Source organism: Talpa occidentalis, unplaced genomic scaffold (assembly GCF_014898055.3).
Source record: "Talpa occidentalis isolate TD23 unplaced genomic scaffold, MPIMG_talOcc4v2.1 talOcc4.2, whole genome shotgun sequence".
Classification (NCBI taxonomy): Eukaryota; Metazoa; Chordata; class Mammalia; order Eulipotyphla; family Talpidae; genus Talpa; species Talpa occidentalis.
In genome coordinates this window covers 18,589,934-18,611,211 of record NW_023602073.1, presented here as the reverse complement: position 1 = coordinate 18,611,211, position 21,278 = coordinate 18,589,934, and the positions used below count along the sequence as shown (strand labels likewise).

The 21,278-nt window shown below is 39.5% G+C and overlaps 1 protein-coding gene and 1 long non-coding RNA gene across 3 annotated transcripts in view; one reads left to right on the top strand and one right to left on the bottom strand.

Annotated features, from left to right (window-relative positions):
* LOC119251876 (uncharacterized) overlaps nt 1-21,278 on the top strand; it is a 50,576-nt gene that overhangs the window by 19,512 nt on the left and 9,786 nt on the right. For both annotated transcript variants that reach the window (XR_008552846.1, XR_008552845.1), the window contains exons 4-5: nt 13,257-13,316; nt 20,829-21,262. This is a non-coding gene — a long non-coding RNA (uncharacterized LOC119251876). The remainder of the gene's footprint in view (nt 1-13,256; nt 13,317-20,828; nt 21,263-21,278) is intronic.
* On the bottom strand, nt 17,913-18,129 carry LOC119251856 (ATP synthase subunit ATP5MPL, mitochondrial). Its single transcript, XM_037519149.2, has one exon. It carries the CDS (start codon nt 18,094-18,096, stop codon nt 17,914-17,916), a length of 183 nt encoding a protein of 60 aa, XP_037375046.1. The 5' UTR covers nt 18,097-18,129; the 3' UTR covers nt 17,913.

Genomic DNA, 21,278 nt, shown 5'->3' with positions numbered 1-21,278 from the left:
ATTCCAAGAGCCCTCAGGCTCCAGGAACAAGCACATGGGGTTTATTTTACAAACAGGGGACACAAGAGCTCACTGCACCCACAGGTGGCGGCTGCCTCACCCAGGTGCCATCAGTGATGGCCGCCACCGGTCACCAGGAGGGCTGGACAGCGCTGGCCGGTGGTGATGGCCACTACTGTCCCGCAGAGGTGGAGTCAGAGACCCCCGTGTTCACAGCTTTGTGCGCCGTGGGGTGACACCAGCCACAAGCAGCTCTTTGACACACCCGGCGCCGGGCCTCTGGGCTCCTGTCAGGCCAGCCCGAGACAGGACCGAGGCCCAGTGTGTGACCGAGTCCTTCGGCTGCTCTTCCCTCCTCAGAGGGCGGCTGCTGGATGCTGCTTTTCCTCTTTCTTCGAGGCCAGGAACGGAGTCTCCCCGTCTGTCTTCTTCTTTGGCGGCTGAACCGTGTCTTTGGTCGGGGGCCGGCGCGTCTCTTCTCGGCGCCTCTGACCCTGGTTTATATCCTCAGGCAGAGTGCCCCCCCCCACAGTCTGATTGGACCATTTTTCAATCTTGCGGCTGATAGAGCCATTTAGCACCAATCAGCTCGCAGCTCGTACCTGATTGGCCCAGCCCATGACGCAGGAAGTACGCCATCCGTGAAAGGGCTCTGAGGAGCAACTGCCGCAGCTGGCAGGAGGGCGGTTCCCGGGCGCGGAGGAGCCGCCGCGCAGCCGACCCGCCGGGCAGCGCGAGACGACGCGGCCCCCCGCCCCCGCCCCACCCCCCCCCGCATGTTCTTCTCCGTGTTCCCGTTTCCTGGCGTGAAGATGTGCGCGGTGGGCGCTGGCAGCCTCCGTGTTTCTCAGCCGTCCTTTTTGTGACTTTGTTTCTCATTTTATTTATTAGTGTTTTCTCCCTTTTGGTAAAGCTTGTAGCTGGAGGTTCTTCCCTTTTTACTTTAGAAAATCCAACTTTTGTTTTCATCGATTTTTTTTCATTTTCGTATTGTTTATTTCTGCTCTAAATTATTCTTGCCTTCCTTTTTGCTGTCCTTGGGGTTTCATTTATTTTTCTTGTTCCTGAGGGTGTAAGGCCAGACTTCCAGTTTTCATGAATTTATTGACTTGTGTTCTGTGCAGACTCCGGCGGGGAATAGTCCGCGTGGACCCGAGGAGCAGTGGACTCGGGCTTTTTTGGAGGGTGCAGTGCCCTGTAAATGCCCATTAAGCCCATCTGGGCTAATTTCTCCTTAACGGCTACTTTTTCTTGGTTGATTTTTTGTGTGGTTGTTTTTTGTATGATTTTTTATATGGTTATTTTTTGTATGAGGTGTTGAAGTACCTTCCTACTAATATGTTACAGCCAAAGCCCTTTATTTGATTTGTTAATATTGGATTTGTTATTGAGTTAATTTGTTTTTAAATTTGTTTTATATATTTTGGTGTTCCTTCATTTGGTGCCTACATATTGATGAGTGTTAAGTATTCCTGATGTATGGATTCCTTAATCATTACACAGTGCCCACTTCTGTCTCTTGTTACCTTTTTATTTTGGTGGGGGGGGGCTGGAATTTTATTTATCTGATGATAAGTCTGATGTGAGTATGGACATCTTTGCCTTTTTTTGGGTCAAGTTTGCTTGTAGAGTTGTTTTCCAGTCATTTACTTTGAGCCTATGTTTATCCTTGGAGTTCAGATTGGTCTCCTGGCTACAACAGAATGTTAGGCATTGTTTTCTAAACTAACCACCTACTCGGCACCTTTTGGATGGTGGTAATTTGATGGTGAGTTTCATCAATTTATATTTCATGGGGACTTTTGCAATTTTCCTTCTCTTTATATATATATAATATACACTACATAATTAATAATATGATATATTATATAATAAAAGATATGTAATCATATGTATATAAATATATATAAAGAGAAGGATACATATACACACATATATGTATGTGTATATATAGACACACATATATATATATACACATATATATATAAAAAATGAGAGCGCACAAGTGAGAGCATGCTCCTTTCAACATTTTTTGTTATGGAGATCTAGTGTTACAACCTCCTTCAGTTTTTGTCTGTCTGGGAAGGCCTTTATTACTCCCTCATTTCTGAAAGAGGGTTTTTCAGGATTTACTATTATTGGCTGGCACGTGTTACCTTTGAATATTTTGAATACATCATTCTATTCACTTTGGTCTTGCAGAATTTGTCTTGAATGGTTGTTTTATCCTGCCCACTGAGTCATAATAAAAATAACCTTAATTTCACTTTTATTTATTGATGAATGTGTTTTTTGTGTGTAAGGGATACAGGTTTTTATGGAATAATTCTTACTATTTTCTAAAAATTTATTGAGAGAACATTATTTCAACATGGTATATGTTTCTGGATGCATCATTATAAGTCAGCGTCTTTCATATACTACTAAAGAGAGAGATCACCACTAAAAGTCTAATTCCATCATTCAATATAAAACTGACCCCTTTTATCTCTATTTGCCCTATCCTGGTAACCACTAATTTGGACTTAATAGTCTAAAAGTTTGTTTTGTTTATTTTCTTGCTTTGTTTTTCTAGATAACATGAGTGAAAGTATACATTGTTTGTATTTCTCTGATTCATTTCTTTAAGTTAATCCCCTCTAAGTTCATCCATGTTACTGGAAATACTAGGATTTTATTTAATACTGTTGTATATGTAACACATTTTATCCAGTGATGTGTTAATGGGCACCTAGGTAATTTTCAGCTCTTGAGAAATGTAAATAATGATGCAAAAAACATGAATATGCATCTATCTCTTTGAATTTAGCGTTTTGCCTCCTTTTGGCAAATACCCAGTAGTGGAATAACTGAATTATATGGTATTGTAAAAAACAATTAAAAATACTTTAAAGGACAGGCTTATTAAGAAAAGGAGAAAGGAAAAAGAGAGAGAACCTGCAGAGACCAGATAGGCAGAGAGCTGCTGCTACTGCTGTTTTGCAAAGGGGAAAGGAAGGTTTGGGAGAAGAATTCCTGCTTGGTCACAGGAGGGCGGGAGAGCAGATTTAAGCAATTTTGAGGCATCTCCACACTGTGTTCCATAATGAGGGCACCCACTGATAGGCCTGTCAGCAGTGCACCAGGGTTCCTTTCTCCCCACAGCCTGTCTGAGTTGTTTCTTATCTTACTGATAAGTGCCCTTCTTGTAGTTATGAGATGTCACCATACTTTCATTTAGATTTGCATTTCCCTAATTGTAGGAGATGATGAGATGATGAAAATCTTTCCACGCGCCTGCTGACCGTCTGTGTTTCCTCTTGGGAGATGTGTCTATTTAGATTCCCTGCCAATTTTTTAAATCATTTTCTTTTGTAGACTTTCACTAGTTCCATATATATTTTGGACATTAGCCCCTTGTCAAATGTTTGATTTGTATGTATCTTTTTTGGTTCTGCAAGTTGCCTTTTTGCCTTGATAACTGCTTCTTTCACTGTGCAGAGGGGTTTTAGATTAATGTAGTCCCATTTGTTACTTTGGCTGTTATTTCCCTTGATGTTGGCATCAAGTCCCCAAATACCTCTCTAGGGTCAGTGTGGAGGGTTGACTAACCCGTGTTTTCTTCCATGTATTCATGTTTTCAAGTTTTACATGTAGGTATTTACTTCCTTATGGATATGGTGTGAGATAGTGGCCTAGTTTCATTCTTTTGAATGTGGTCCTCTAATTTTCCAACACCATTTATTGAAGAGACTTTCCTTGCTTCATTGTATGTTCTTGGACCTTTCTCAAATGTCTGGGCTTATTTCTTGGTTTTCTCTTCCATTGATATGTATGTCTGTTTTTATTCCAATAGCATGCTGTTTTAATTACTGTCATTTTGTAGTATATCTTGAAGTTGGGAGCATGATACCTCTATTTTTGTTCTATAGTCTCAGGATTGTTTTTACTATTTGTGGTGTTTTGTAGTTCCAAATAATTTTCTGATTTTTGGGGTTCTTTTTCTTTGATGAATGCCACTGGAAATATGATGGGAGTTGCACTGAATCTTTATATTGCTAGAGATAATGGTATCTATTTTAGCTATGCTAATTTTTCCAATCCATGAGCATGGCATGCATATCTGTGTTTGTGTGTGTCTTTGATTTCCTTCAGTGTCTTACAGTTTTCAGTGTACGTCTTTTATCTTCTTTAAATTTACTCTAAAGTATCCAGTCTTTTTTTATTTGATTGTATATGGGGTGGTTTTTCTGATTTCTTTCTGCTAGTTCTTTAATTACATATAGAACTGCAATATATTTGTGTATATTTAGTTTCCTGCCATTTTACTATATTGGTTCATTACACTTTTCTATTAGAGTCTTTCACATTTTTTTAAAGATTTATGTATTTATGCATACAAGAACTGGGGTACAGGCCAGAGGTGTGGAGAGTTGAGAGGATTCACCACAGACAGAGTGGGAAACAGAACAGGCAGGCTGACTGAAATACACTGCTGAGGGGGGCAGCGGGTAAGTCAGGAGAGGTCTGCTGCACCATGTGGTTTGCTCCCTGGCTAGGGATCAAACTTGTGCTGCAGTAGCTGCGGACATTTTCATTGGTTGTGTCTTAACACCTTGCGCCACCAGAGAGGCGCCCCACATTTTTTTAAAAGATTTATTTATGTGTACAAGAACTGAGGTGTAGGCCAGGGGTGTGGGGGTGGGCTGAGAGGATTCACAAGAAAGACAATTTGTGTCTTTCTTGTTTGAGATTATTTCACTTAGCACAATCCCTTCTGGCTCCATCCACATTGCCACAAGTGGCATGAGTTTGTCTTTTTTTTTGATTGCTGAGTAGTATTCCATTGTATATGTATACCACATCTTCTTGACCCACTCATCCATTTTTGGACAGTTAGGTTGTTTCCATAGTTAGACTATTATAAATAGTGCTGCAATGATCATGGAGTAAAATTGTCCCTTCAGTTAGTGCTTTTGTATTTTTTGGGTTGATACCTAGGAGTGGAATTGCTGGGTCATATGGCAGATCAATTTTTAATCTTTTGTGCCTTCTCCACACTGTTTTCCATAGGGGCTGGGTCAGTCTTCATTCCCATCAGCAGTATAAGAGGGTTCATTTTTCTCTACATCCTCACCAACACTTGTTGTTATGTTCATTTTGATATGGGCCATTCATAAAGGAGCAAGGTGTTGGCTCATTGTGGATTTGGTTTGCAATTCTCTAATGATAGGCAATGATGTACATTTTTTTTCATATGCCTGTTGACCATCTGTATGTCTTCTTTGGATATGTGCCTATTTAGCTCGTCTGCCCAATTTCTTACTTGGTTATTTGTTTTCTTTTTGTTGAGTTGTATGAGTTCTTTGTAGATCTTTGTTATTAGTCCCTTGTCAGATGTATGCTGTGCAAATATTCTCTCCCATTCAGCAGGATGTCTTTTCATTTTAGTTATGGTGTTTTTTTCACTGTGCAGAAACTTTTCAGTTTGTAGAAGTCCCAAGTGTTTATATTTTCTTTTGTTTTCCTTACAACACTGAAGCTTGTGTTGTGAAATGCTTTCTTCTATGTATTTTATGATTTCCAGTCTATGTCCAGGTGTTTAATCCATCTTGAGTTGATTTTTGTGTATGGTGTGAGTACTCTAGTTTCATTCTTTTGCATGTGGCAATCCAACTTTCCTAACACCACTTATTGAAGAGGCTTTCCATTGTATATTCTGGGTCCTTTTAACAAAGATTAACTGTCCATATTGATGTTGATTTATTTCTGGGCTCTCAATTCTATTCCATTGGTCTGTGTATCTGTTTTTGTTGCCATACCAGGCTGTTTTAATTACTATTGCTTTTTAGTATAGTTTGAATTCTAGAAGACTGTTGCTGCCATTATTCTTGTCAGGATTCCTTTGGCTAGTGGAAGTCTTTTATGGTTCCATATAAATCAGTAATGCTTGTTCTATTTCTTTGAAGAATACCATTGTAAGTTTGATCACAAGAGTATTGAATTGATATTGCTTTGGGTAGGATGGCAACGTGATAATGTTGATTCTTTCAATCCATGAGCATGGTGTATCTTTCCATTTCTTTGTGTATTCTATTTCTTTTTAATAATGTCATGGTTTTCTTTGTATAGGTCCTTCATCCCCTTGGTTAGGTTTATTCCTAGATATTTAATTTTTTGGGGGTGTGATTGTAAATGGGATCACTTTCCTAATTTCCTTCTCTTCTAGTCCTGTTTATATATAAGAAGCTAACTGATTTTTGTGTGTTGAATTTATAACTTGCCACTTGGCTAAACTGATTGTTTCAATTAGTTTTTAAGTGGAGTCACTAGGATTCTCCATGTATGATATGTCATCTGCAAATCATGATTGGTTTACTCCCTCCCCCCCCCCATTTTGGATTTATTTTATATCCTTCTCTTGCCTGATGGCACTAGCTAGGACTTCAATACTAAGTTGAACAGTAATGGTGGTAGGGACATCCTATCTTGTACCAGATCTCAGTGGAAAAGCTTTCAGTTTTCCCCCAATGATAATGATGGTGGATTTGTCATGTGACTTATATTAAGCTGTGTTCCATTTATCCCCACCATAAATGGATGTTGAATCCTATCAAATGCTTTCTTGGCATCTATTGATATGATTGTGTGGTTTTTATCTCTTCAGCATCTGTGTTCATTAGGGAAACTGATCTATAGTTTTATTTGTGTTAGATTTGGTATTAGAGAAATTTTGGTCTCATAAGATGTGTTTGGAAGTATTCCCCTTTTCTCAAATTTTTGGGAAAAGTTAAAGCAGGATGGGGTATTAGTTCATCAACTGAAAGACTTAGTTAATGAGGAAGTCAAAGAAGACATCAGAAAATTCCTTGAGACAGAGGCCTCCCCGGTGACACAAGGGGTTAAGACACAGTACTATGAAGCTCTCCACAGCCACTGCAGCACGAGTTCTATCCCCGCCCAGGGAGGTGACCCACATGGCACAGCAGACCTCTCCTGACTCACCCACTGCTCCCCTCAGCAGTGTATTTCAGTCAATCTGCCTATTCTGTTCCCCGCTCTGTCTGTGGTGAGTCCTCTTGCCCCCCGCATCTCTGGCCTGTCCCCCAGCTCTTATATGCATAAATAAATAAACCTTAAGGGGAAAAAAAGGAGAAAATTCCTTGAGACAAATGACACTGAGGGCACAACTTCCAGAACATAATGGGACACACAGCAAAAGGGAAGTGTGGTATAACTTACTTGTGAAGCCATTAGGTCCTGAACTCTGGTGTGGCAGAATTCACTTGTGAAGTCTGATCTTGGACTTTTGGTTTTTGAGAGAGTTTTGATTTCCCCTGCTTGTGATTGGTTTATTCAGATTTTCTATTTTTCCTCTATTCAGTCTCCGATGATTGTATGATTCTAGGAGTCTGTCCATTTCATCTAGGTTATTGAACTTACCAACATTTAAATGTTCATTGTAGTCTCTTATTATCCTCTTAGTTTCTGTACTGTCTGTTGTAACTTCTACTCTTTAGTTTCTGATACTATTTGAGTTTTCTCCCTCATTTTCTTAGTGAACCTAGCTAGAGGTTTGTCTGTTTTTTTGAAGAACGAGCTTTGGTTTCATTAATCTTCTGGATTGTCTTTTTGATGCCCATTTCATCTCTTATTTGTATTATTTCCTTTCTACTGGCTTTTGGTTTTGTTCCTTTTTTAGTTCTTGGAGATGAGAACTAAAGTTATTTATTGAGCACTTTCTTGTTTCTGATGTGAATCTGTGTTGCTATATGTTTTCCTCTTTTTTTTTTAAAGATTTATTTATTTATGCATACAAGAACTGGGGTACAGGCCAGAGGTGTGTGGGGGTGAGAGGACTCACCAGAGACAGTAGGAAACAGAACAGGCAGACTGAAATACACTGCTGAGGGAGCAGTGGGCGAGTCAGGAGAGGGCTGCTGCGCCATGTGGGTTTCTCCCTGGCCGGGGATCGAACTTGTCTGCAGAGGCTGCGAATTGCTTCATAGTGTGTTGCTTAATCCTTTGTGACACCAGGGAGGCCCTATATTTTCCTCTTAATACTACTTTTGCTGTGTCCCATAAGTTCTGGAAGGTTGTGTCCTCCCTGCCATTTGTCTTGAGGTATTTTTTGATTTCTTTGATTTTCTTGTTAACCCAGTCATCTTCCCACAGTATCTTGTTCAGTCTCCATGTAGACATTAAGAGGTTTTCCTTCTTTCTTTTTGTAGTTAATTTCTAGTTTGATACCTTTATGGTCATAGATGATGCTCGGTATGATTAAATTGTCAGGAATTTGTTGATGTTTGTCTGTGACACTGCGTGTGGCCAATCCTGGAGAATGTCCCAGGTGTACTTGAGAAAAATTTGTGTTCAGCTTTTGGTGGCATGCAGTGCCCTATTACACTCATGTGGTCTAATTTTTTTTATAATAAATTTTATTTTTATATTCCCCATACAATTGCAACCCCCCATTTTGACCCAATCCCTCCCCTCCACCCCCCACCCCCCAAAAAGTGTCTCTGGTTCATAGTTTTTTGTTGATTTTGATTTTCACTTTCTTATAGTTATTCATTTTCCTGGTCCCTTATTTTAAGTTTTCTAGATTCCTGCTATGAGTGAGACCATCCGGTATTTTTCTTTTTGTGCGGTCTAATTCTTTAAGGCAGTTGTTTCCTATTCATTTTCTGTCTAGTTGATGTGTCCATTGGTGAGAGTGGGGTAACGCCCCGGCCACATGTGTGTTTTCAGAGTGATAGTATTTTGGTGATTGTACGCTGTTGAGTATTTTGTCTTCCTGATGTTTGTCCCATTGATCATCACTTAGTATCCCCTCCAGTCCCATTACCTTTTTTAGCTCAAAATCTGTTTTATCTGGTATGAGGATGGCTGTCCCTACCTGCCTGTGTTAGAAAAATCTTTTTGTCTGGCTCAATATTTGTTCATTTTGTTTAGCTTTTTCAAGAAGCAGCCTTTGGTTTCAGTAATCATCTGAGTTGTCTCTGTGATCTCTGTTTTTTTGATATATGCTTTATTTTTTTCCTTCTGAAATTTTTACTTTTCTTTTTCAAGTTCCTTTGTAGGTAAACTTTAATTTTCTTCTGATTTTTCTTGATGAAACACTTTTTTGAATGTAAATAATTTTGTAATTTAGAAAAATTAACTGTTACATATTTTAAAAAGTTTTAATATGGCAAAATTACACATGTCATAAATTTTACATTGAATCATGTTTAATGTACATTCCAGTGGTTTCAGTAGAGTCACATTTTTCTGAAGCCAGGCTCTGGAATGCTTTATTTTTCAAAAGTGATACATAGTATCTTTAAATAACTTTATATCCTTAACTTATATCCTTAATTATATATATTTTTTAAAGATTTATTTATTTATACAAGAACTGGGGTACAGGCCAGATGTGTGGCATGTGTTTATCTTTTTTGAATGCTGAATAATATTCCATTGTGTATGTATACCACATCATCTTGATCCAGTCATCTATTTTTGGGCATTTGGGTTGTTTCCAAAGCATAGCTATTGTAAATAGTACTGCTATAAACATAGGGGTGCAAGTGCTCTTTGGAATTGTTTCTGTGTCCTTTGGGTAAATACCTAGGAGTGGAATTGCTGGATCATATGGAAGTTCTATCTTTAATAGGTTGAGGAAGCTCCACACAGCTTTCCATAGTGGTTGGACCAGTTTGCACTCCCACCAGCAGTGCAGGAGAGTTCCTTTTTCTCCACAACCTCGCCAACATTTCTTGTTGCTAGTTTTTTTTAATATGTGCCATCCTCACTGGTGTGAGGTGGTATCTCATTGTGGTTTTGATTTGCATTTCCCTGATTGCAAGTGATGTTGAACATTTTTTCATATGCCTGTTGGCCATTTGTATTTCCTCTTTGGAGAAATTTCTTTTTAGCTCTTCTGCCCATTTTTAAATCAAATACTTGTGAATAAACCTAACAAAAGAAGTAAAGGACCTCTACAAAGAAAACTATAAAACACTGTCAAAAGAAATAGAAGTAGACACAAAGAAATGGAAAGACATCCCCTGCTCATGGATCGGAAGAATTAACATTACCAAAATGGCCATCCTACCAAAAGCAATATACAGATTCAATGCTATTCCAATTAAAATTTCAATGTCATTCTTCAAAGAAATAGAAAAAATATTGATGAAATTCATATGGCGCCGCCAAAACCTTCCTGAAAAAAAAAAAAAAAAGAAGGGAATGGAGGCATCACACTCCCAGATTTCAAACTATACTACAAAGCCATAATCATCAAAACTGCATGGTATTGGAACAAGAACAGACACACGGACCAATGGAACTGAATAGAAAATCCAGAAATAAACCCACAGATTTATGGTCAACTAATCTTTGACAAAGGAGCAAAGAATATGCACTGGAGCAAAGAAAGTTTGTTCAATAAATGGTGCTGGGAAAACTGGGTCGCCTCATGCAAAAGAATGAAACCTGACTACTGCCTCACACCATGCACAAAAACCAACTCAAAATGGATTAAAGAACTAGACATAAGACCTGAAACCATAAAATATATAGAAGGAAATGAAGGCAAAACACTACATGACATGCACCTCAAAGACATCTTTACAGACACATCACCCAAAGCAGTGATAGTGAAGGCAAAGATAAACAGCTGGGACTACATCAAATTAAAGAGCTTCTGCACAGCAAAAGAGACAATAACCAAAACAAAGAGAAACCCCACCAACTGGGAGAACATTTTTGCACACAACACTAATGATAAAGGACTGATCACAAAAATCTACAAAGAGCTGATGAGACTCAACAACAAAGAAAATAATTCTTCATGGTTTTTAATATATGTCATGATGTAACAGGGTGGTGCCCAGGAATAGGGGAGGTTCCAGGTTCCCTGCCCCACCTTGAGGAGGGTGGAGCTGAGCAGGGAGGAGAGGAAGCTGGAGGAGACTGGGGAAGGGAGGAAGTAGGGATGGGGAGCCAGAAGGAGACCTGGAGGAGGCACTTGGAGCAGAGAGACACGTGGAGCAGAGAGACACGTGGAGCATAGAGACATGTGGAGAAGCTGCACTTGCTTCCTGGTCCTGGACTGGGTGAAACAGACATGGGTGAGAGACCCATGGGGAGGATAACAGTGGCAGCTTTTATCTTGATTTTGAGTTTGCTGTTTTCCTCCCAGACTTGTCTGGTTGTTTCTTTGATCCTTTTCTATGGGGTCCCGCCAGAGGAGCTTTAGACTGGTGGCAGCTTTCTGGCCTTGTTCTGGGTGGACATTTACCCACGTGGGGATGGGTAACTTCGGGTGCTTGAGGGTTCTGGGGTGCCCCTCTCCCTGCCCTGTAACAGTGCTGTCTCTGAGCAGAGAAATGCATTTAAATAATCTTTTCCCTGCCAATTTGCTCTGCGTGGACATCCAGGTCTGTTGAATGACCATGATTAAGTGGTGTCACTGCCTTTTACCTCATTATAGAGGAAATGTCTTTAATCCTCCACTATTGAATGTGATGGTGGCCTTTAATACACTGAAGTAATTTCCTTTTGTTCCTGCTTAGGTGAGTGTTTTTATAGAAACAGTGTTGTTTAGAAACAGTGTTGAATATTGTTAAACTCTTTCTGCATTAGTTGATATGATCGTGTAATTTCCACCTCATTCTGTTAATGTGGCACCCACATTTACTGATTTCCATCTGTTTAAATTGCCTTTAATTCCAGGAATTAATCCCAGTTGATCATGATGTGTATTTCCTTAATGTGCTTTTGAAAACAGTTTCTGATCTTTTATTGAGGACTTTGGCATCAATATGCATCATGGGTAGAAGTTTCTAGTTTTCTTTATTCGTAGTGTATTTGCATGGCTTTTATATCCAATTAATCCTGCCCTCCTAGAAGAATTTTTCTTCTCTTCACATTTTGAAAGTGTCTGAGGAAAGCTGGTATAATTTTTCATTAAAAGTTGCTTGCTTGAATTATCCACTGAATACATGTGGACTTTTATTAGGTGGGGATGGATTACTCTTTAAAAATACTAGGTTTTTGTGATCAGTCCTTTATCATTAGTGTTGTGTGCAAAAATTTCCCCCAATCCGTGGGGTGTCTCTTTGTTTTGGTTATTGTCTCTTTTGCTGTGCAGAAGTTCTTTAATTTGATGTAGTCCCAGCTGTTTATCTTTGCCTTCACTATCACTGCTTTGGGCGATGTGTCTGTAAAGATGTCTTTGAGGTGCATGTCATGTAGTGTTTCACCTATATTTCCTTCTATATATTTTATGGTTTTGCAATCAAAAAAGATAAACTCATGCAATTTGCGGCAACATGGATGGAGCTAGAGGGGATCATGCTCAGTGAAATAAGCCAGAAAGAAAAAGAAAAATACCGGATGGTCTCACTCATAGCAGGAATCTAGAAAACTTAAATAAGGGACCAGGAAAAAGACTAATTATAAGAAAGTAAAAATCAAAATCAACAAGCAACTATGGACCAGAGACACACTACGGGGGAGGGGGGTGGCGGAGAGAGGAAGGATTAAGGTCAAAACGAGGGGGTGCAATTGTGTGGGGAATATAACCAACATATATTTTGCACAATACAACATTGTGCAAAAATGAAAAATTATGTAAGAATTATATAAAATAAAATACTAGGTATAGATAGACCTGTGTGATTTTTAAAATGTTTATAGAAATTTATACATGTTAATAGTTATCCAATTTGTTGGCATAAAATTGTTCACCTTTGCCTCATAGTTCTATTTATGTCACTTTATATCTGCTTTACTTCTGCTATCACCGGAATATTATCTTTTATTAATGTAGCTATCTTTTTAAATCTCTTTAAAATACAAGCTTCCTTTCATTGATATTTTCCTACAGTTTACAATACTATTATGTGTATTGCAGTTTTATCTTTAGATCTCACCATCCCTGCTCATTTTGCGGTGAGGTCACTCTCCTTTTCTAATTCCTTGTGCTGTAAGGTTGTGTTTTTCAATTGAGAGCCCTCTTAGTTTTGCATGTAAATCCTTATTTCCTCAAATGTCACTTTTAGTATACTTCACTTTTAGTATACTTGTCCTGTAAGGGGTATTGCATTTGGAATTGTCTTGAGATATTTTCTCATATCACTTTGAATTATTAAGTCCTGCTGATTGCAAAGTGGTGGTCAAATTCCCCTTATTTATGAAACTTCAGTTTGCTGCTGGCTTTTGATTTCTAGTTTCATTTTACTGTGACCACAAAAAATACTGACATGATTTGTCTTTTCTATTTTAAGGCTTGTTTCGTGGACACACAGGTTACTGTACTGGAGAAAACTTTATGACCGATGGAGAAGGTGAGGTGGTGTATTTTGAAGTTTGCCCGGGTTGTCGCTAGATCTGTGACACCTAAGGAATCTAAAATGTCCCACTCTTTATTGAACTTGTTTTTGCAGCTGGTTGGGGCCTCAGCCTCTTACTGTGGTGTTCCTTTGCGTTTCTTGCTACAATTCTGTCAATATATTTGGAAGAGCTTTCTATACTCGTGAACCCCAACTTTAGGTGCACAGGCATGGACATTTCTTCCCAGTGAATTTGCTGTCATTATGCCACGTCTGGCTTGGTTGAGATTCTCTGAGTCAGGCATCCTCCCGTGATGCTACTGTGGTGAATGCTGCTCTTCCGTGGCCATCATTTGCCTGGAATCTTTCACACTTTTACATACATTCTGTGTATTCCTGTGGGTCTGAGTCTCTTGTAGATACAGGTTAGTGAGAATTTGGTTGCTTTCATCCCACCAAGTAGGGAGTGCCTACAATTACCATTTTAAATTAGGGTCTGCACTTGTGACTCTTTTGTGCCACATTTCCTCTCTGCTGTGTCCCTGGGGGTCTCACTGATTTTTGTGGTGACATGCTTAGTCTTTTTTTTTCCATTTTATTGTTTTGGTGAAGTGCATACATTTATTTTTTAATATTTAAAAATATAAGAGGTAACATTGGTTATAAATGTCTCAGATGGACAGCACTGTAATAATTATAAACACTCTTGTCATCAAATTTTTTTTTGTTTTCTTGGTTACCATGGGGATTACATAACAACTCTTTACCTAGGACACAATCTGTTTAATCAAACAATACAACTTCTGTTTCACACACAGACTCTTACAGCATCTCTCTGCACTAGCTTTATATTATTGCCATTATGAATGACATGTATTTTACATTGTGTAACCTTTTACATAGATGTATGATTCTTACACTACTGTTTTTTAAAATTGTGTGGAAATAGTGACTCGTGACGCAGCTTTACACCCTACAGAATTCCATGTTTGTGTGTTTACAAGAGTGTCACATGTTCATGTGCTGATCCTCAGTGGTTACAGATGCTGGCAGCGTGTGTAGCTGTTGCAGGTGCTGTGTGATGATGCGTGTGGTGATGGCAGGGAGATTCTGGGCACTAGGTGATGTGCAGCCGTTCTTGGTGCTGGGCAGTGATGCATAGTTATATTTCCTACACAGAGGAATGTCTTTAGGGGGGAAGGGGTTCCAGCATGGAGCCACTGGCTGCTGGAATTAGCAAGGTTTCATGAAGTTGCCAAGACGGTGCCCATCAGTTTTTTTTTTAATCTTTTAAAAAAAGATTTACTATGCATACAAGAACTGGGGTACAGGCCAGAGGTGGGGGGTGGTGAGAGGATTCAACAGAGAGAGAGAGTGGGGAGCAGAACTGACGGATCTACTGAGGGCAGCAGCGGGAGAATCAGGAGAGGTCTGCTGCACAGGTGAGTAGCTCCCTGGCTGGGAATTGAAACTCGTGCTGCAGAGGCTGCGGATAGCTTCATAGGCTGCTTTGTAATCCCTTGCGCCTCCAGGGAGGCCTCCCATCAGTTTTCAGACCTGGGCTCATTCCAGATGCTATTCCAGTACTGCAACTATTTCATTACCTATGATTTAGGCTCCTGTCAGCCCAGAGTTACTGCACTGAATCCCATGGTGAATGGATTTGTGTGTTTGGCTTGAGGTGGGGGGCAAAAAGGGGGGAGTCTTTCAGGGTGACTCCTCCATGCCCTATCATTTGTAGATACTCGTGGGTGTTTTTCTCTTCAACCCTCAACACTGGACTTCTCTGTGCTGTGCACACGTGAAAGCTGGGATTCCTGATGGGGCACTGCCGCCCCCTCCCCTGAGGTCACCCCTCCCCTTCAGAATCCCATTTGGCCTTGACTCTCCACACCCCGGGTGAGTCGCCTTCCTCGGGAGGAGCTGGTCTCCGGTCCTCGTCTGTGCTTCTCGGTGCTGTCCTTTCAGCCTGTGTTGTAGGATCTCCATTTATCTGGCTTTCAGGCCTCCTCCCTTTGTAAATTATTCCATGTACATTCCATGTTTCTCCCCGGGAAGAGGTGAGTTCAGGTTTCGCCTAAGTCACTGCCTCAAGCTCATGTCCCCAGTATCATGTGTCTTGAAGATCTCTAAAGTGTAAATTGTTGACCTATGACTTGTTGCAGGACAGCAAAGGGGGCAGAAGCTTTTTTTGACGCCAATAGTGGAAGACTTTCTTTTGAAGACATGCCATTGGGGTTTTTTCCTCCCATTTTTCATTCTTGGTTCTCTCTGTCCAGATATTTGCAAGTTTCTCTCAAACTCACAGAATCTTTCCTGTGCTTTATCCACTCTGATACTGATGCTCTCAGTTGAATTTTTCATTGTTTTTCTTGAAATATGTTGGGGCATAAAATAAATTTAAAATGTACATCATGTTAATTTGATACATGGTATATTGTAATATGATTGCTATGTAATACGATGGCCTCTGTCACATTTTTTTCTGTGGTCGTGAAAATTAAAGACACTTAGCATGTTTGATAATCCTAATACAACATTTTTATCTATATTTACTATACTGTGCATTGTCTCTCTGGGAATTATTTACTGGTTGTTGCAAGTTTTTGCCCTTCATGTTTCTCCTTCCCTGTAATCTCATCTCTGGTAACCAACATTCTACTCATTTTTATGAGTTTTGCTTGTTTATATTCTATATATGAGAAATGTTGCAGTATGTCTTGATCTAACTTATCTCACTTAGCAAAATATCCTCAAGGATCATCCATGTTGTTATTACTGGTAGGATTTCTTTATCCTGGCTGAATAATATTCCATTTTGTGTATAGGTATCCATCTATCTCTGTAGCTCTCTCCATACATCCATATGTACTTATGTCTGTCTGTATGTCGACATCTATACAAATATTACGTACCTTACTGGTTTTGATTTGTATTTTCTAATGGTTAGTGGTGGTAAACATTTTTTCATTCTTGGCTGATTAGATGTCTTCTTGGGGAAAAATATCTATTTCATCTGCCAATATGAAAATATATAGAATATATATTTTTTGTAATAGTATATATTACATATACTTAAGTTATACAATTCAGCTTTATATATTTTGGATATTAGCTGTTTATCTGATATGGTTTGTAAAATTTTTTTCCCATTTTTCAGGTTGCTTTTTCATTTTTTTGATTTTGTTGTACAAAAGCTTTTAAAAAGTTCCACTTGTTGATTTTTGCATTTTTTTATTAGTGCTTCAGTTTCCATAATTGTGATCAGTTTGTCCAACTCTTTTTCTTTGTCGTTTGTCTTGATAAACTACATTTTCTAGAAATTTTTCCATTTTATCAAAATTACCAATTTTAGTGACGTATTTGTTCATGGTAATCTGTTAGGATCCTCTCTATTTCCATGACATCCGTGGTAATTTCTTTCAGTTCTGATTCTCTTCATTAATGTTTACTCTCTTCATTGTCAGCTTAAGTAGAGGTGAAGAGCCTCTAGTTCTGAAAGATCCAATGACAGAAAATGGGATTGTTTTCTGATTTCCTTCCTTTAGTTCACTGTTTACATGAGAACACATCGTATTTTTGTATATTGTAGCCTGCTATTCCCTGAACTGATTGTTTTTTCTAATAGTTTTTTATGAAATTTTTTATGTATATTATGTTGCCTGTACCTTGTATTTTTAACTTATTTTCCCATTTGGATTCCTTTCATCTCTTTCTCTTGCCTAGCTGCTCTAAGCAGGACTTTGAATACTGTGTTGAATAATAGTGGGGAAGGTGGACATCCTTGTCTTATACCTGATCTCACAGGAAAAGCTTTCAGGGTTTTTCCCATTGAGTATGTTATTAGCTCTGAGTTTGTCGTACATGTCCTTTATGATGTTGAGGTAGACTGCCTCTATTTGCATATTGCTTGGAGATTTATTTTATATATTGTTTACATCATTTTTCATTTTTGTACAATGTATGCATTTTCATCTTGGCTATATTCCCCGTACAGTTCCCACCCCCCACCCTTGTTTTGATCCTACTCCCTTCTTCCCCTCCTCCCACAGTGTGTCTCTGGTTTATAGTTGCTTGTTGATTTTGATTTTTACTTTATTATAATTAGTCTTTTTCCTGGTCCCTTATTTAGGTTTTCTAAATTCCTGCTATGAGTGTTGAACCACCCTCTCATCACTGGAATAAATTTTATTTGTCAAAGTGTGTGATTCTCTAATATTCTAATATTGTTGAGTTTGGTTTACTAAGACTTGGTTGAGAGTTTTTGCATCTCTGTTCAGCAGGGATTTTTGGTCTGTAGTTTTCTTTCTTTATGATGTTCTTGTCTGGTTTTGATGTTAGCGTAACAATGGCCTGATAAAATGTATTTGGAAGAATTCCCTCTTCCTGAATTTTTTGAGGTAATTTGAGAGGATAAGTATTAGTTTATCTTTGAAGGTTTGGTAGAACTCACTACTCAACTGTCCGGTCCTGGGCTTTTGTTTTTTTGTTTTTTTTTTTTTTGCCGGTCTCACAGGGACATTTATTCACATCAAGGAGGAGACGGGGCTGGACGAGGGCACAGGGACGTCCCACGCTGCCGGCTCCATCAGCCTGCGCTGCGGAGGGCCGGTCAGTGGTGGCCGTGGGCAGGTGCGGGACTCGGACCTTTCAAAGCTTTACTTCTTTTATCAGCACTCCTGATCTTGTAAATGATGACGCTCATCAGCCCCATTCCTACCCAGATCTCCTGGTAGACCTGGGTATAGTAGGGCTTCATGGGGGTCCAAACATTTTTAATGAGGCTCTGAAACATCTCGGCGCCGACCCCGACCCCCGGCTACGGCCGCCCGACCGGCACGCCAACAACTCGGGAAGGTCACCCCTGGGCTTTTGTTTTTGGAGATACTTCTGATTATTGTTTTGGTTTGTTCTGTTCAGGTTTTCTACTTCTTCCCATTTTGGCTTAGAAGGTTGCATGGTTTTAAGAGTTTGTTATTCTAGATTTTCTGATTTATTGCTATAAAGATGTTCATAGTAGTCTCTTATGATTCTCTATTTCCCGGCTGTCTTCTGTAACCTCTCTTTGTTTGATTTTACTTATTGGTTTTTCCCTCTCTGGGTTAGAGATTCTAGTTAGAGGCTTGTCTGTTTTTCTTTTTAATCAAAGAATCAACTTTTGGGTTTTTTTTTTCCTCATTGTCTTTGATTTCTGTTTCATATTTCTGCTCTAGTAATGCTTATTTCCTTCCTTACATAGTCTTGGTATTAATTCCTTTAAAGTATATGCTTTCCAATTTTTTTCTTCATTGCTAAATTTGATGTGCACAAGTTCAGTATTTGATGTAACCACAGTTGTGTGTTTATAGTATTGTTGCCTGTGTTTGAATGTCATAGTGAAAAAATCGGTGCCAAATTGGGCTTCATGAGTTATTTTGATATTTTGTTCTTTGAGATTTATAGTTACACATTTTAAGTTTTTTTTAAAAGATTTTTATTTTTTTTAAAAAGATTTATTTATGCATACAAGAGCTGGGGTACAGGCCAGAGGTGTGGAGGGTGAGAGGATTCACCAGAGACAGAGTGGGGAACAGGAGAGGCAGCCTGACTGAAATGCTCTGCTGAGGGGAGCAGTGGGGGAGACAGGAGAGGCCTGCTGTGGGTAGCAGAGGGCCTTGTGGGTAGCTCCCTGGCCGGGGATGGAACTCGTGCTGTAGTGGCTGGTGATAGCTTGATAGCACTGAGACTTTAACCCCTGTGCCACCAGGGAGGCCCCCATTTTAAGGTGGTGTTTTTTTTAAGATTTATGTATGTATATAAGAACTGGGGCACAGGAGTGGGAGATGAGAGGTTTCACCAGAGACAGAGCAGGGAACAGAACAGGTAAATCAACTGAAGTACACTGCTTAGGGGAGCAGCAGGTGAGTCAGGAGAGGTCTGCTGTGCCATGTGGGTAGCTCCCTGGCTGGGGATAGCTTCATAGGTTGCATCTTAACCCCTTGCGCCACCAGGGAGGCCCACCATTTTAAGTTTTTAATACATTTTAAGTTCATGTGTATATATGGTGTTAGGTAAGGGTTCAGATTCCTTCTCTTGCACTTGAACACCATTTTTTAAAAATACCATTGATTGTCCTTTCTGTATCAGGCGTAAGTACCACTGTCTAGTGTATTTGACATGAGGTTTCTGTTTGGGTTTACTGTTTAAAGTGTTTTAATATTGGGGAGTGTGAGACCATAAACTTTCTCTGATATTCATTATCCCCTGAATATCCCATGTGAATTTTAGAATGTGTCTATTTTTGCCATAAATGTTTTTGGGGTTTTGGTAGCAGTTATACTAAATCTGCAGATCACTTTGTTGGTGTCAACTTTAATATACCAAGTGTTCCCCAGCCTGCCATGGCGTATGCTTCCATTCACGGCGTCTTTCTTCAGTGACTTCCCAGCATCCAGTATGTCTTCAGTCCAACCCAAAGTTCATTTCCAAGGATTTTATTTTTGATATGGTGCTTAATGTCATTGTAATGCTAGTTTATTTTTTGGATTGGTCCCTGATTTTTATGTGTTGAATAATGTAATCCTGAAACTTTATTAAGAAATTGTTTTTAATTTTTTTGTGTGTGGATTCTTCGATAGTTACGCATATGTCATCTGAACAGATTTTACTATTGTTTTTTCACTTGGATGATTTGAATTTTTTTGCTTGCCTGGTTCTACATGGACCCCCCCAGTGCTGTGGTGAGTTACATCACAGCCTTTTTTTCTGATCATGGAGGGAAAGATGTCAGGTTTTACTATTGAATGTGATGCTGACCGTGGGCTTTTATCTAGGCCCTGAGTTACACTGATGAGGTTTCCTTCTGTGCCTCCCTCGAATGTTGATTTAAGGGTCTTGAATTTTGTCCAATTCTGCAAAATTTATTTTTCTGCATCAGTTTATATGATCATTTTGTATGTTAATGTGGAGGCCTAAAGTTATTGTTGGAACATCCTTGAATCACGAATGATTCCCAGGTGGTCGTGGTGTGTATTTTGAGCATGTGCTTTTGAATTCAGTTTCCTGTATTTTACTGAGGAACTTTACATAGTATTGATCATGGGTAGCAGTTGCTAGTTTTATTTGTAGTGTATTTGAATGACTTTGATATCCAGGTAATTCTGCCTCACAGAAAGGGTTTTTCAAAATGTGAAGAAAGGAAAATGTTTCAGGAGAACTGGTGTAATTTTCTTTAGATGTTTGCTTGCATTATCCACAGAGTGCCTGTTGTCCAAGACTTTTTGTGGGGAGCTTTGTTTTATTACACATCAAATTTGCTTAGTAAGTGGAGCTGTGTTGTGATTTTTTTAAATTTCTTTGTGATAGCCTAGATAGACCATCTACAAAGATGCAATCTTACATTTCTATATAACTAGTGGGCTGGTAATATAAATGTACCTGGTATAAATGTTGTCCCTGGCAACATTTATAATCTGCTTTTACTTCTGGTTTATCTTTCATGGTAAAAAAAATTACAACTGGCTGTGTTAGTATTTTTTTTTTTTTCAGATTTATTTATTGATACAGGAACCGGGGTACAGGCCAGATGCCTGGGAGGGTGAGAGGATTCACCAGAGAGAGCGGGGAACAGAACAGGCAGACTGAATGAAACACACTGCTGAGGGGAGCAGCGGGCAAGAGAGGAGAGGTCTGCTGCTGCGCCATGTGGGATTCCCGCCGGCTGGTGAGGATCGAACCCACGCTGCAGAGGCCGCGGACAGCTTCACAGTGTGGCGCTCAACCGCCTGCACCACCAGAGAGGCCCAGGAACATTTCATACTTTGAAATACATCCAGCTGTGGTGTCAGGAGGAAGCTGTAAACTCAGGTGAATTGTGTGTGCCAGTGACTGGTGCTGGGAAGGGCCAGCGCTGTTGCGGCCAAGCCCTTCCCTCCCCCCAAGACTCCTGTTCCAGTGCGAGTTCTCACCTCTGATCACCTCAGGTAAGTTTTAAAAAAT